Source organism: Myxine glutinosa, chromosome 5, assembly GCF_964187855.1.
Source record: "Myxine glutinosa chromosome 5, kmMyxGlut1.1, whole genome shotgun sequence".
Lineage (NCBI taxonomy): Eukaryota > Metazoa > Chordata > Myxini > Myxiniformes > Myxinidae > Myxine > Myxine glutinosa.
Window position 1 is genome coordinate 26,432,563 of NC_136265.1, and position 16,997 is coordinate 26,449,559.

The 16,997-nt window shown below is 45.6% G+C and overlaps 1 protein-coding gene across 1 annotated transcript in view; it reads left to right on the top strand.

Moving 5' to 3' along the window:
- LOC137427819 (dual specificity mitogen-activated protein kinase kinase 6) overlaps nucleotides 1–16,997 on the top strand; it is an 80,620-nt gene that overhangs the window by 58,329 nt on the left and 5,294 nt on the right. Inside the window, 6 exon segments of the mRNA XM_078777755.1 lie at nucleotides 238–354; nucleotides 615–666; nucleotides 3,104–3,231; nucleotides 4,106–4,183; nucleotides 4,429–4,465; nucleotides 4,468–4,567. Of these exon segments, the coding sequence (XP_078633881.1) occupies nucleotides 238–354; nucleotides 615–666; nucleotides 3,104–3,231; nucleotides 4,106–4,183; nucleotides 4,429–4,465; nucleotides 4,468–4,567 (512 nt within the window).

Below are 16,997 nucleotides of genomic sequence, written 5' to 3' on the forward strand. Positions count from 1 at the left end.
AATGGAGAAGATTGTCATGGGGACCGCAAGGCTAACCCCCACTCTAGCAGGGAAAATGGCCTAAAAATGCCTGTTGTTGTTGTTGTTGTTGTTGTGGTTGTTGTTTGTTGCTCCAATCATTACACCTCCGACTCACTGAGTCTGGTTACGTCTGTCATTCGCTGTTTCCCGATGGCCTTGCTGTGTTTCTTCTCGTCTGTCTTCCAACTCTGTCTCTCCCCTCCCCATTTATCTTAGGGCGATGTGTGGATCTGCATGGAGCTCATGGACACGTCCTTGGACAAGTTCTACAAGAAAGTCATCGAAAAGAAAATGGAAATCCCTGAAGATATCCTTGGAAAGATTGCAGTGTCGGTGAGTTGGTTATCTCTCTCCCCTCCATCTTACGACAGATGTAAAGTTGAAGGCTTTTTTGGGGGTTCTCCATTCTGCACGTCGTTGAGCTTTGCCATGCTACACCATAAGCAAGTAACACCTGTACCTGTATACGTCTGCTACTTGTGTACCTGGACCTTTGATTTGTCTTTTAAGAAATCCTCTGATGGGAAGGTTGTATTCTTTGCTGCACTTTGACTCTTGTTTTGTGAAACGGCGCCGCCTGCTGGTGTTTTCAGATCGTGAAGGCTTTGGAACACCTCCACAGCAAACTGCAAGTCATACACAGAGGTTCGCAGTTTTGCTCTCGTGCTCACAATTACTCATTCACTTGACGGTTACTCTTTACTCTCTTTAAAGTAAAGTTTGGGACTCGTGGCAGAATTGCTTTTTATTTTGTCTCAGGCCTGGTCTCCTTCCTGCCTCTATATCGGAAAATAAATAAATGATTTGGCTAATACATGGCGGTTTATTCCCATTGCTGGTTATGTTGTGGGATTGAGGACCAGTGCTGTGGACAGTAGACTGTCTTCAAACATTTTCATAGGTGATTTTTATTTTTAAGTTCTTAAGTTGTCAATATTTGTATCACAATATCTCTCTCTCTCTATCTCTCTCTCTCTCTCTCTCTCTCTCTCTCTCTCTCTATCCACCACCCTCTCTCTCTCTCTCTCTCTCTATCCACCACCCTCTCTCTCTCCCTCTCTCTCTCTCTCTATCCACCACCCTCTCTCTCTCCCTCTCTCTCTCTCTCTCTCTATCCACCACCCTCTCTCTCTCTCTCTCTCTATCCACCACCCTCTCTCTCTCTCTCTCTCTCTCTCTATCCACCACCCTCTCTCTCTCTCTCTCTCTCTATCCACCACCCTCTCTCTCTCTCTCTCTCTCTCTATCCACCACCCCCTCTCTCTCTCTCTCTCTATCCACCACCCTCTCTCTCTCTCTCTCTCTCTCTCTCTCTCTCTCTATCCACCACCCTCTCTCTCTCTCTCTCTCTCTCTCTCTCTCTCTCTATCCACCACCCTCTCTCTCTCTCTCTCTCTCTCTCTCTCTCTCTCTCTCTCTATCCACCACCCTCTCTATCTCTCTCTCTCTATATCCACCACCCTTTCTCTCTCTCTCTCTCTCTCTATACCCACCACCCTCTCTCTCTCTCTCTCTCTCTCTCTCTCTCTATATCCACCACCCTCTCTCTCTCTCTCTCTCTCTCTCTCTCTATATCCACCACCCTCTCTCTCTCTCTCTCTCTATATCCACCACCCTCTCTCTCTCTCTCTCTCTCTCTCTCTCTCTCTCTCTCTCTATCCACCACCCTCTCTTTCTCTCTCTCTCTCTCTCTCTCTCTATCCACCACCCTCTCTTTCTCTCTCTCTCTCTCTCTCTCTCTATCCACCACCCTTTCTCTCTCTCTCTCTCTCTCTCTCTCTCTCTATCCACCACCCTCTCTCTCTCTCTCTCTCTCTCTCTCTCTATCCACCACCCTCTCTCTCTCTCTCTCTCTATCCACCACCCTCTCTCTCTCTCTCTCTATCCACCACCCTCTCTCTCTCTCTCTCTATCCACCACCCTCTCTCTCTCTCTCTCTCTCTATCCACCACCCTCTCTCTCTCTCTCTCTCTCTCTCTATCCACCATCTCTCTCTCTCCACCATCCTCTCTCTCTCCACCATCCTCTCTCACTCCACCACCCTCTCTCTCTCTCCACCACCCTCTCTCTCTCCACCACCCTCTCGCTCTCCACCACCCTCTCTCTCTCCACCACCCTCTCTCTCTCTCCACCACCCTCTCTCTCTCTCCACCACCCTCTCTCTCTCTCCACCACCCTCTCTCTTCCCCGCCCTTTCGTCTCCCACACACTCTCTCTCCCTTCCCCTTCCCCTCTCCCCCCTCTCTCTTTTTCCCCTCTGTCTTTCTTCCTCCCTCTTTCCCTCTCTCTCACTCTCTCCTTCCCTCTCTCTCAATCCCTCTCTCTCACCATCAAAGGCTAACCCCCGCTCTAGCAGGTAAAATGACCTTAAAATGCCTGTTGTTGTGTGTTGTGTCACCCTCAAATATTATATGTACATATATGTATATTTGCTGTCATTTCTGAGCATTTTAATGTTTCACTTTTAAAGGAATAAAATTTGAAATTTCAGAAAACGCGACACCAAACTCAGTGACGTTTTGGTTAGAGCATCCGCTCTGAGTTTTGGGGGTAAGCGGCTGTATTCCGTCCCTGGCCGAGCCATACTAGAGACTTTAAGAATGGTACATGTTGCTTCTTCACTTGGCACTTTTTTATTTATATGACAGAGCAAGGACAGGCATCATAGGTTGACATCCCTTAGAGAGGAAGATTTCTCCCCAAAAATGCCCCACTGACAGATTTTTGAGACTTGACTGAGATTTTCCTCCCGCTTACTGAGATTTCCTTCCGCTTACTGTGATTTCTCCCTAAATAAGCGCCGCCACTAGATGGCGATACCTGCTAACCCAGAAGTTATTTCCCTCAAGGATAATGGCCGTGTCTGTCTGATGTCAGGGGGTATGTGTGCGTGAATGTGTGCAACATCTCTTCCACAAACCTTAGAAACCGGAGAAAAAAAAGTGGAGATGGCAGGAGACATATTCGTCTTCTTTCCAGACATTGTGCAAAACATTGCTTTTAAGCTCATAAAGAACTCAATAATTTACAAAAGTCTCTGCTGGAGGTCCTTCTCTAACACTTGGCTTTGGTTTGTTCACAGATGTGAAACCATCGAATGTGCTGATTAACACCCAAGGAAGGGTGAAGATGTGCGACTTCGGCATTAGCGGCTATCTGGTTGACTCGGTTGCCAAGACCCTCGATGCCGGCTGCAAGCCCTACATGGCGGTAAAGACGTTTTAGCGTGTATCGTGCTGCATTTGAAAAACGTTAACACTTCGTCAGAGCACGACGACAGCCTTTTTGATTATGACTGTTTTTTCCATTCTGCTCTGTTAACCACATGCTCGTCGTTCTCTGTAATGGCGGCACGGTCTCCGTACACCTATTGACAGAACGCTGGCAACTGTTTTAGCTTGAGTTTTAAAATACAGTGATATGCCATCCCAGTCAGAAAAAAATAACATGTTTTACCTTTTGTCTGTTTGGGGAAAATAGCGATCAATAAACAAGATCCGATTACAAGATCCATGGATTTCTGTGAATTCCTTCGTTAAAATCCATCAACCGGATAATCGAATGGCGTGAAAATGAAAATAGGACCTTTGCATTTTGCTGCCAACCACGTCCGCCGTGCAGGCTGTCATAGGGCACCATGCGCCAATTGGACAACCGTAGCCCATGTGACTCTGCAGCACAACTCGGACCTCCCCACGCCAAGTTCCACGGGCACTTGCGGACGAGGAAAGGTGATAGATTGGATGTGGTGTTCAGCTGCTAGATTACTGCAAGGAGGACTCTCTTTTCCCACAGTCCAGGGAGGACTAAGCTGCTAGGCCAAAGGCCAAACTTTTTGAACGCATCTGAGTTGTTCGATTATCAACGGAGATCTGATCTGATTGTAGACTCCGTCCGGTATTGTTGAATCATGCCTCATGTGATTTGTCGGATGGGGTCTTTAAGCTGATTCTCTTCTCTGCTTGGTCTCCTTTGCAGATGTCAACTAACCCATTTATATTTTGCAAAAGCTCGTTTGCCCAGCACCATGGCCACGTTAACCCTACCCTAAAAGGTCACACTATTTTTCTCTCTTTTTCCACAGCCTGAGCGGATCAACCCAGAGCTCAATCAGAAGGGTTACAATGTCAAATCGGACATCTGGAGCTTGGGGATCACCATGGTAATGTCTATGGCAACAAGTGTGCCCTGAGTTTGTCGATAACACAACCCACTGGTCCCATAGCTGCTGTATTTTCCTGGCCACTTGGGCCTGTGTATGGTCGATTTTTCTGCAAGTCAGTTTGGGAATTTGACGAAACTGCTTTCGGAGTGATGGACAAACGGCTTTGCTTCTTACAATGAAAGTAAATTGCAGCAACAGACATGAACAATGAATAATATTGTATGAATCATCTTTCATGGTAGATGGAGCTGGCTGTCCTGCATTTCCCGTACGAATCCTGGGTACACCTTTCCAGCAACTAAAACAGGTGGTTGAGGAACCATCACCACAGCTACCCCCAGAGCCATTTTCTCCGGACTTCGTAAACTTCACAGCATTATGGTTCGTTCTGAGTGGTGTGCTGACGAGGAGGGGAATGTCATTGAAGCTGAAGGGAAAGGTGTATGCTGCATGTGTGAGAAGTGTTATGATTTATGGAAGCGAGACGTGGGTAATGAACGTATATCAGCAACGAAGGCTGGAAAGGGTGGAAATGTGAATGGTTCGGTGGATGTGTGGAGTATTGTTGAGACAGAGGAAGACAACTGATGAATTGCGAAAGATGATGGGAATAGAGCCTGTGATCGATGCTGTGAAGAGAAACAGGTTGAGATGGTTTCGTCATGTGTTGAGGAAGGATGAAAGTGACTGGTTGAGAAGAGTGATGGAAATGAATGTAGAGGGAAATAGAGGACGGGGAAGACCGAGAAAGACTTGGCTAAAGATGGTCGAAGAAGAAATGCGGGCAAGGGGGTTAACAAGGGGAGATGCAGAAAATAGGGCAAAATGGAGAAGATTGTCATGGGGACCGCAAGGCTAACCCCCACTCTAGCAGGGAAAATGGCTTTAAAATGCCTGTTGTGTGTATATATATATATATACAGTGGAACCTTGACTTACGAGTTTAATTCGTTCTGTGACCGAGCTCGTAACTCAAATTGCTCGTTTCTCAAATCAAATTTCCCCATTAAAATGCATTGAAATGCTATTAATCCGTTCCAGCCCCCAAAAAACCACACCAATTTTTTTTGTTACGTGTTTTTAAATAAGAAAAATGTGCTTTATAAATAACAAATAATGTATAAACAAGCACGACCTCGTATATACTGTACATAATAAAAGACAATGTAAAGAAATAAACTGGTTTTATTAAGTGTATTTACCTTGAAGATCAGACGAAGATGCTGGCGGAGGTGGAGGGGATAACTTTTGCCTTTTTCGCCACACTTTCCTCGCTTTCACTTGCAGGGCGTTTCAAGAAAAACCTGTCCAACGAGGTTTGTTTCTTCCTCCCTTTCAAAATGTTTCGAAAATGAGTGAGGCAAGTGTCGTTACACAGCGCCAACGCACGACCTGTTGCAACTTGGCACTGTCAAGCTTGGCACTCACTTTCTTAGGCCCCATGGTTAAAACTAAGAAATTTTCCAAAATAACCAAAATGCGAAAACAAAAATGCAGCGATATACGGCAGAGATACTGTACTTGCACGGCAAGATAACCACGTGACCAGAACCCACCTGGTGGCGGCTGGCGTAAACTCAATTAACCAACATGCGAAAACAAAAATTCAGCGATATACGGCAGAGATACTGTACTTGCACGGCAAGATAACCACGTGACCAGAACCCACCTGGTGGCGGCTGGCGTAAACTCAATTAACCAACATGCGAAAACAAAAATGCAGCGATATACGGCAGAGATACTGTACTTGCACGGCAAGATAACCACGTGACCAGAACCCACCTGGTGGCAGCTGGCGTAAACTCAAAATAACCAACATGCGAAAACAAAAATGCAGCGATATACGGCAGAGATACTGTACTTGCACGGCAAGATAACCACGTGACCAGAACCCACCTGGTGGCGGCTGGCGTAAACTCAATTAACCAACATGCGAAAACAAAAATGCAGCGATATACGGCAGAGATACTGTACTTGCACGGCAAGATAACCACGTGACCAGAACCCACCTGGTGGCGGCTGGCGTAAACTCAAAATAACCAACATGCGAAAACAAAAATGCAGCGATATACGGCAGAGATATTGTACTTGCACGGCAAGATAACCACGTGACCAGAACCCACCTGGTGGCGGCTGGCGTAAACTCAAAATAACCAACATGCGAAAACAAAAATGCAGCGATATATGGCAGAGATACTGTACTTGCACGGCAAGATAACCACGTGACCGGGTGGCGAAAGCTCGTAACTCAGATCTCGGCTCGCATCTCAAAGCAATAAACCGCCCGAGCGACGGCTCGTATCTCGAAAAAACTCGTAAGTTGGGGGCACTCGTAAGTCAAGGTTCCACTGTGTATATATATATATATATATATATACATATATATATATATATATATATATACATATATATATACATATATATATACATATATATATATATATATACATATATATATATATTATATTATATATATATATATATATATATATATATATATATATATATATATATATATATAGTATATATATATATATATATATATATATATATATATATATATATATATATATATATATATATATACATACAGTCACGTGAAAAAGTAAGTACACCCCATGTAAAGTTTTGACTTTTTCAAGACATTTCAACATACAGCTATTTGATCTTCATTTTAACAATATTGATAGATAAAGGTGATATAATATAACAAATATCATGAAACATTTACATTTTGTAGTCCATTGTATAATTTAAATAAACATAAATGCAAATTTCGCATGTGGAAAAAGTAATTACACCCCTACATTTATCACTGCTTCAAATACCTAAAATTAGAATCAGGTGCACCAGCTCAGGTGCAAATGATTAGAACATCGTTAGAGAGGATCTTGGAGGAACCTGTCTTATTTAAACCTCAGACATTTAATTTGGTTTGCTCTTTGTTGCTGAAGTGTGCGGTGTCACCATGCCTAGATCAAAAGAGCTCTCCGAGGCCTTCAGAAAGAAGGTTATAGATGCCTACGAGTCTGGGAAGGGATTTTAAAGGATCTACAAACAATTTGAAATCAATCATTTGACTGTCCGGAAGATCATCTACAAGTGGAGAAGATTCCAGACAACTGCCAACTTGTTCAGGCCAGGCCGCCCCAGCAAGTTCAGCCCGAGAGCAGACCGTAAGATGCTGAAAGAAGTCTCGAAGAACCCCAGAATGTCATCACGGGACCTAAAGGTAGCTCTTGCCACTGTTGATGTCAAAGTGCACGAGTCTACCATTGGAAAGAGGCTGCACAAATTTGATCTACATGGGAGGTGTGCCAGGAGGAAACCTTTGCTGTCCAGAAAGAACATCAGGGCAAGACTAAAGTTTGCCAATGAACACCTCGGCAAAGACCAGCACTTCTGGAACATTGTGCTCTGGACAGATGAGTCAAAGTTAGAGCTATTTCGCCACAGTACCAGAAGACATGTTTGGCGAAAACCAAAGACAGCATTTGACCACAAGAACCTGATACCAACTGTAAAGCATGGTGGTGGAAATATTATGGTTTGGGGCAGCTTTGCTGCATCAGGGCCTGAGTAGCTCACCATCATAGAATCCACTATGAATTCTTCATTATACCAGAGGGTGCTTGAGGATAATGTGAGGCCATCTGTCAGAAAGCTGAAGCTCAACTGAAGGTGGACCTTGCAACATGACAATGACCCGAAACATACCAGTAAATCCACCAAGGAATGGCTGAAAAGAAAGAAATGGAGGGTTCTGGAATGGTCAAGTCAAACCCCGGATCTAAATCCCATCGAGATGTTGTGGGGGGATTTGAAACGAGCTGTGCATGCAAGAAGCCCCTCAAACATCGCACAGCTGAAAGAATTCTGCATGGAGGAGTGGGCAAAAATTTCTCCCAGTCGATGTTAGAGACTGGTAGACAGTTATAAGAAATGCCTACTTGAGGTTGTTTCTGTCAAAGTAGTCAGGTTCACTATGTTTTTTCGTTCAAAATCATGGTAGATTAGCAAACCTATACATTTTTGGAAACGTTATTACATGGAAAATCTGAAAATCAATGTTTACATTTGCCAATTCCGACCAATTCGATTCGACCAATTCGACCAATCGACCATTTCCATTCGACCATTCGACCAATCGCTTCGATCGACCATTCGACCAATTCGATCGATTCGACTCGATTCGATTCATCGAATTCGATTCGATCGACCATTCGACCAATTCGATTTGCCAATCAATTTGACCGACCTTTGCTTGTGTGGAACGGACTGTGAAAACGATGCGGACTATATTGTCGGATACGACACACAGGACAGTGATGACGAACTCTAAATGGCATATTCTGTAATCGTGTATGTTTGATGCCATTGACTGCCTGTGTATATTTTGTCATTGACTGCCTGTGTAGATGTGAAGTTATACTGACTGCCTGTGTATATATGATTTTGCTGACTGCCTGTGTATGTTTGGTGATATGAATTATTGTGACACATTTTGATGTTATTAACTGCCTGTACAAAATGATAACATGTATTTGATTATGCAACTTATCGCGAATATAAAGACAGTATTTTGCAATTCAAAACCTTTGATTCGTGTCTTACCATTCCCCATAGCACTAATTTGATACTTTCATTGGATTCCTTGTCCCTGAAAATATAGGTTTAGTATATTTTAAAAAGTTTTTAGGGTAATTAGAGGCAGAAATAGAACAAAATATGTATTTTACAGTGGCCATTTTGAAAATCCAAAATGGCCGCCATACAGGTATCTTTCCAAATGTAAACATTGATTTTTAGTTTCCTTATGCTATAACCTTTCCAAAAATGTATAGGTTTGCTAATCTACCATGATTTTGAACGAAATATAATTTATTGACAGAGTGAACCTGACTAAAGGGAGCAATACCACCTATTAGAGCCAAGGGTGTACTTACTTTTTCCACATGCGAAATTTGCATTTATGTTTATTTAAATTATACAATGGACTACAAAATGTAAATGTTTCATGATATTTGTTGTATTATATCACCTTTATCTATCAATATTGTTGAAATGAAGATCAAACAGCTATATGTTGAAATATGTTGAAAAAGTCAAAACTTTACATGGGGTGTACTTACTTTTTCATGTGACTGTATATATATAGATGATGGGTTACCTTATACTATATATATATGTGTGTGTGTGTGTGTGTGTGTGTGTGTGTGTGTGTGTGTGTGTGTGTGTGTGTGTGTGTGTGTGTGTGTGTGTGTGTGTGTGTGTGTGTGTGTGTGTGTGTGTGTGTGTGTGGACCTTAAACGATGCTTACTTTTCATGTTATTAATGCCTGAATATGGAATTGTAGTGTAGTAATTTTTTTATTCATTATAATTATTTGTATGTTTTAGTGATTGCAAATTATTGACTTATTTATTTCATGATCTCGTATTTTATGTTTATGTTGTAAATCATTCACAATTCAGCTTTGGCTGCGACGAATGATAATAAAACCTTGATTGATGTATATATATATATATATATATATATATATATATAGTTATATACTGTGTATATATATATATATATATATATATATATATGTATATATATATATCTATATATATATATATATATATATATATATATATATATATATATATATCTATATATATATATATATATATATATATATATATATATATATATATATATATATATATATATATATATATATATATATATATATATATATATATATATATATATATTTACACATATATATATATATATATATTGTTACGGTCCGCGGATTAGATGTTATTTTTACCGAGCGGAGGTAACCGCGGCCGAACAGTTGTTCCCCGATTTCCCCAAACGTTGGCCGTATCGCGCCACCGCTATTCAATGAGGAAAAGACTAAGACGACGGATGTGAAGAAAAGGAAGACGAAGGCAAAGAAAGGTTTGAAATACGATTACTATTTATTACTATTTACAGGCTCAAAGTAACCAAGGAGAAGGAAAGATAATAAAATAATATACAGAAGCTTTTAGAGACACAGGGAAAATACTAGCTTATCTAACAGGCTTAATTAATACCCAGGACAGAACAAACGAAGACACAGACTCACGCGGGGAATTGCAGAGTGGATTGGCTGGAAGGAGGAATGTTCAGCTCGGACCACAAGCTGGAAGGCTTGGCAGGGTGCACAGCAAGCCGGGCCTCGTCAGGCTGGGAGCGAGCAGGGCGACGGCGCCACGCGTATCTCGCTGCACGCGGCCGGGGCTGGTTGTCGCTCCACGTCTCGGGCTCTTTTGGGTCCTCCCCTTCTTTCTCCCAAATCGTCTGACGCGTCTTTCTCTCCTTGCGCACTTGTCTCTCTGAAGGTCGTCTCTTTTCAGACTCAGAACTCATCTGCTTGGGGAACGTCCCGCAGCGGGTTATATATGCCCCGCCCCTCAACCTTTGCGAACCTCCTTGATCTTTCTTGCCACACCCTCTTGAAGTCCAACCCCTTGTTTGTGGTTGGTTGAGTGGGGCTTACTCACTCCTCCCCTCTCTGACGAGGTGGGGACCCGCCTTTCTTCCCCAACCCTGCCTCATGGCCAATGGTGGCTTTGGAGGGGATGTAATTGCCAATCGAGGCTTGGCAATGGCGAAAGGGGGAAATGGAGGTTTTTTGGGAATGGGAATGAAGGGAATCTATCTCTTTCACTTGGTGCAATGGAGTGTCATTCTAATGGAAGACAAGGCCTTACTCTAAAACACATAATAAGATATAAGCTACTGAACAAGGGTTTCATCGTGTCCTGCAATGTGGTGTTTATGGAATTAACTACCGAGACGCCCTTTTTTTAATCTTTACACAACTCTGGAGGCAGGAGGCGCCATATCCAACAATGTTACACAACAATTTCCAATACAATACAATAAAAAAAATGCCATCCTCACATCCGCAACACTGCACCCTCCTCCTCTTAGGCACGTCCCGGGCCTATAACTTTAATTTAGTGTGACACGTAGGTGTAGTTCCCTCTACTCTTAACCTGACCCTGAGTGTGACAGTTTTAAAACATAAATAAATGTGTCCCACTGCTCCATTGCACCCTGCCTAACAGACTCACGCCCACAGTTAACCGAATTGCGGAATGGTCTTCAAACTACACACTGACGGTGGGGAGCATTATTTACAATTGATGCTACTTTTATTTACAAAACGTAACCCAGGACCTGTAATTGTTCTTTCTGGGGGGTGGGAGGGAAGACAGTCTGCTCTGCATCGACGCACCATGAAAGCACCCAAAAACGCACCAATACACCCCCAAGCCCCAATCGGTGCAGTCACCATTGTTCAATGAAAATAAAAACAACAACCCCTAACCCTGCAGGTGATCTCTTGCTCTTCGGCTCCCTCTGCTGGCTATTATTATTTCTTCCAGTTGTTGTCATTTTCTTTGCTGGCGGCCTATTTGCAATAAAACTTGCCCAAATGTGTCCATTTTATTTATTTTATTTATGGCCCGCAGGGCTGACTAGTGTGGTTCACCTGTGGGGCATCGGTGCCCTGTGGCCAAGGTCCGCCAGCAAGATTTTGGGCCCTCATGGCCGGTTCCAGCACAGGGGCCATGCCCCAACCCATGGGGTCCATCAGTGGTGCTCGGCCACAGACATGTGGTCCATAATGTGGTGCATCGATGCAGACAGCTGGTTCTGGGAGTTCCGGGCGCACAGTGGCGGACTCACGCACGCTCCCCTCGGCTCCCCTCGGCGCCCAATGGCGCACAGGTCATGTGGGAGACAAAAGGGGGGAGAGACAGATGAGCGAGGGGTAAGGTCACAAGGGTACACATCAATAAGGCAATGCAAGGCGAAATGCGTACGGAGGGCGAAGTGAGAAAGCTTGTCCCTACCGTACGTCACCCCCCTGTCACCTACACTACCCTTGCCCTTACCCCATATGTACAAAATCTACACATTACAAATTCGTCGCTACTGTCACGTCTTCCCATATTTCCCTTATTCCAAATTCGTCTCCCCAATCCCTCTATCCAAAATTTGCCATCATCAATTCATCATCAATCCTCATAAGGAGGAAGAGATGGAACATCAAGCACAATGTCACACCCACGTCATGATGCGTCTCACATTCCAAACATTTGCATCAAAAATAATTAAACATGGCATGGTGTGGAGGTACGTCATCTCAGGTGAGTGCATGCAGATGGTGCGAGGAGACTTCAATCCTAACTATCCTCTAAATGACATTAACACACTTTACACTACCCGGGGTCTCTCCCTGCCAATCCATTGGCCAACTTACACAATGGGTTCTAAAAACCAATTCTCATTGACCAAACTGTGGTGCTGCTCAATTTGGGGTCTCACTCCCCCGATTCATCTCCCGGTGCCCTTGCACAATTTCTGGGCTGGGGCGTGTAGCTCTCCCAGCAGGTCTACCCACCTGCACACCTCCACCACTGTAGTTGCCACCCGAGCTTACCTAGCTCCTCACCCTAACCTATCTAATTGGGGAAGGCCCCTCCTGGCTCTGTCACCCCTTGGTGCCCTCTGGCACTGGGCTACCTGGGTCCGTCCTCCGGATCCTCGGGCCCCATCCACAACAACTCTACCGGCTCCCAGAGCCCACCTGCGGCCTCACCTGGCCGACATCCTCACAGTGGTGGAGTGCCCAAACCAACTACACACACTAACAGGCTACACGCCCAGCCATTTCCACAACACGAATGCACCCATCCAAATACCATTCTCTCACCCACACCACAGATGCCAATATCCAACCACAATTTACCTATACCCTCTACCTAACACTTACACTACCCGCCCCGGGTATTCGTGATGGGGGTCCACTCTTCCCCCATTCACACCTCCGCACCATCCACTCCACTCCATAGTTTCCACCATACTCACTCCACGACCATCCATTCCAATACTCCATATATTCCACACTCCATGTATTCCACACAACCATTCTCCATACACCTGTCGTTGCACACCTGTGCAATCACACCTGGTGCCACCTGCACCCTCCTCCTCTTCCTGGACCATTTGGTCAGCACAATACGCAATCACCACTACTCCCTCATACACTGCTCCATACACCTGTCCAGTTGCACACCTGTGCAATCACACCTGTTCACCATACACTTTTCACAATACACTTCTATACACTTCCAACACTCATACGGCATCATCTCATCTAACTACTCCCCTCTGAAACTTGCGCTTCCCCGTCGCCCCTTACATTATTGCGCTCCCACGTCATTATCATCCACTCTAAACTACCTGCGTCCCCACTACAGGTGTCATTGTCACTAACTAATCTTAACGTTACCTAATGTCATCTTCGCTAGATCCCTACACACGATATATCCTAACCCTCCCGGGCTAGTTTTCACTGCCATAAACCCCATAAACTAGTGCTCCTTTGCCCCCCGCTGTGAGGGATGGTGGATTGGCCATCCCATCACATGGGGCATCTTTTACTATTAATTTTGCTCGTCCAATTTCCACAAATCAAAAATTTGCCAATCATCTGCCAATCACTGTACCATTACCAATCATCACTCTGCCAATCCTTTGCCAATCATCAAATTTTGTTTTTTTAATTTCGGGGCCAAAACACTATCCTTGTCATCACAGTCTACTTACTAGTGCCTCTCGGTGCGCCAATTCACTTCCAGAGCTCGGCTTTGTAAAGCCGAGCAATGAATGCGGGTTGTTTGGTGCCGGCGGCTGGATGCGTCCGGCACTCGGTGCAGGGAAGGAGGTTTACCCGGGCCGAGATCCCACGCACCACCTCGGCACGGAGCCATCCAATGGCCCGATCTCGACCTGCCGGAACGTCTCATCAAAAAGGGGTCGCCATGACGACCCTTCCTATCGGGCTGCCCGCTCCGCCTAGCGGAGCACGGACGCGGCCGTTCTAAACGCGGCCCAGCGTGGATCACGTACGGCGGTCCTTTCGAACCCGCCGTGGTTCGGATCCCCGCTGGTCCTCGCGGCACGCGAAGCTGCCCGACGCGCACCGAGGGCCCGATTCGGCTAAATGTCGTTCTAACCGCTAACCCGGTTACCGTCGATGCCTCACCTGCATGCTTAAACGCATACGCTACCCCTTTCACCCTCACTGAGCTCGATGCTCCAACGCCGCCCGCAGCCCGTTCCTTGCTCATACATCCAGCTGTTCCCATGCTCCTCGTCATTGCACCTTCTCTAACACACCCAGGTACACTCATTCCGCTCACAGACTTGGTCACACACCTGACCACCGAACACCTTTGCACACACTCGTCGTTCGCACACCTCACCAACACACCTCTTCGCGCCCCCTCCTCGGTCACCTCCTCTGTGACTATCACAGGTGTGCTCTCACTCGCACACCCAACCACGTGCCTCACGACCAATTCCAGTGTGCATTCCCACACACGCTCTACCATTCCAGGTGTGCATCCTTCCATTCCAGGTGTACATCCTCTCTCACCTGTCACAACCAACTCACGATCCGTGTCACTCTCACTACTTTCACCACCACTCTTGACAGCGCACTCACCCTTACTCTCGACAGCGCACTCTTTCCTCATGCACCTGTCCGTTACACACCTTTCTCGCGCACACTCTTGCGCACACTCTCCCGTTACATCCTCTGTAACACTCACCACAGGCGTGCATTCTCCCTTACTCTTGACAGCGCCCTCTTTCCCCATGCACCCGTCCGTTACACACCTTTCTCGCGCACACTCTTGCGCACACTCTCCCGTTACATCCTCTGTAACACTCCTCACTACGCGCTTCCATGTGCTCCCTCGCACACGCGCTACGACCGACTCACTCTCGACAGCACACTCACTCCTCGGCGCGCACTTTTTCCTCACACACCCCAGTCAGACATTCTCGCACACCTCCTCTTTCGCACACCAGACCTGTCGCACACTTCACCAACGGCCTTTCATGAACACCCGGATCCAAATCAATCCCCAAGCCGACTGAAGCTCCCCTCACATCATGTACATTTCCTCGTATATCGCCACTCACCTTGGCACCTCGTCTCCGCACCTCTTTCGCCACCTGCAAACTCTTTATTTGGTTAGTGAGCACAACATCACGATTTGAGCACTGACCTTGTACATATTCCATCACCTCCTCCTTTATCTCCCTCTTAGTTTCTGTCCGTTCCTTCTTAATTTCACTCACCTCTTCTTCCACTTCCTCTAATTTTTGCTTCACCTCTTTTATTTCCCGGTGCGTCTCCTCAAGTTCGTCCTCTAAGGCTATCTTGACCGTCTCTATGTGCGTCCTCACCTCTCGGTCCTTCGTCTCCATTACTTCTGTCACCTCATCCAACCTCATTGTCAGTCCCTCACGTACCATCTGACATTGCCTCTGTGTCGCTATCAAGTCCTTTTTTATGTCGTTTTGTGTCGCTTTTAACCCTCCTAGTACCGCAGTGTTCCTTTGAACCTGCTCCACTAACTCCGTCTGTCCCACCGTCAGCTGTTCCACCTCCTCCGTCAGATCTTCTATTCCCCCCTGTAACTTTGCCGTATTATTCCTCACTTCTTTCTCCATACGCTTTTCACCTCGCTTTACCTCCTCGCGTACCCCCGAGACCTCCTCACCTACACCTCGTCGTATCTCCTCTTTCATCTCCTCCATCTCTTTTGTAGATGCCACCCTCATCTGTCCCAATTCATCCCTCTGAGCATCCAATTTACTTTCAAACTCGATTTTCACCTCCTCTATCTGCTCTCCCATTTGTTTAATTTCTCGGGCGGATTGCTCCCCTATCTCCCGCAATTTGCCTTCCATCCTATTTTCTAACCCCATTAACCCATTTTTCACCCCCTCTATCTGATTCTCCTGGGCAGCCATTCTATTTTCCACCCCCGTTAACCCATTCTTTACCTCTTTTATCCCGTTGTCTAACCCCTTAAATTGTTTGTCTAACCCCTCAACGGTACCCCTCGCTTCGTCCCTCATTTCTCCCATCATTCTGCTTTCCATTTTCTCACTATCAGCCCTCCTTCTGTCTTCCATTTGTTCCATACTGTCGTTTTTTTTCTGCATTTCCACCATGAATTGGGCCATGAAGGCTTGCATTTGGACCGCGCTCATTGGTTCCGCGGCCGTGGCCCCCTCAACCACGTGCGCCAGAGCGCCATTTTGTGCGCCTGATACCCCCTCAACCACACCTTCTTTACTCTCCTCCACCCTTTCCTCCACATACATTTCCCCGAGGTCCTGGGTCGATTCTACCCCGTCTATCTGTATCTCTCCCACCGGCATCCCGTCGCCTTGACCAGCCATGGCGCGATTTCAAAATTCGGGTTTTGCTTTACAACACAAATTTCCAGCAGCTCGTAATTTTGAGCGCGTTAAGCGCGCTTCGGGTCCGTATCTCACTCCCCGACACCAATTTGTTACGGTCCGCGGATTAGATGTTATTTTTACCGAGCGGAGGTAACCGCGGCCGAACAGTTGTTCCCCGACTAAACCCGATTTACCAAAACGTTGGCCGTATCGCGCCACCGCTATTCAATGAGGGAAAAGACTAAGACGACGGATGTGAAGAAAAGGAAGACGAAGGCAAAGAAAGGTTTGAAATACGATTACTATTTATTACTATTTACAGGCTCAAAGTAACCAAGGAGAAGGAAAGATAATAAAATAATATACAGAAGCTTTTAGAGACACAGGGAAAATACTAGCTTATCTAACAGGCTTAATTAATACCCAGGACAGAACAAACGAAGACACAGACTCACGCGGGGAATTGCAGAGTGGATTGGCTGGAAGGAGGAAT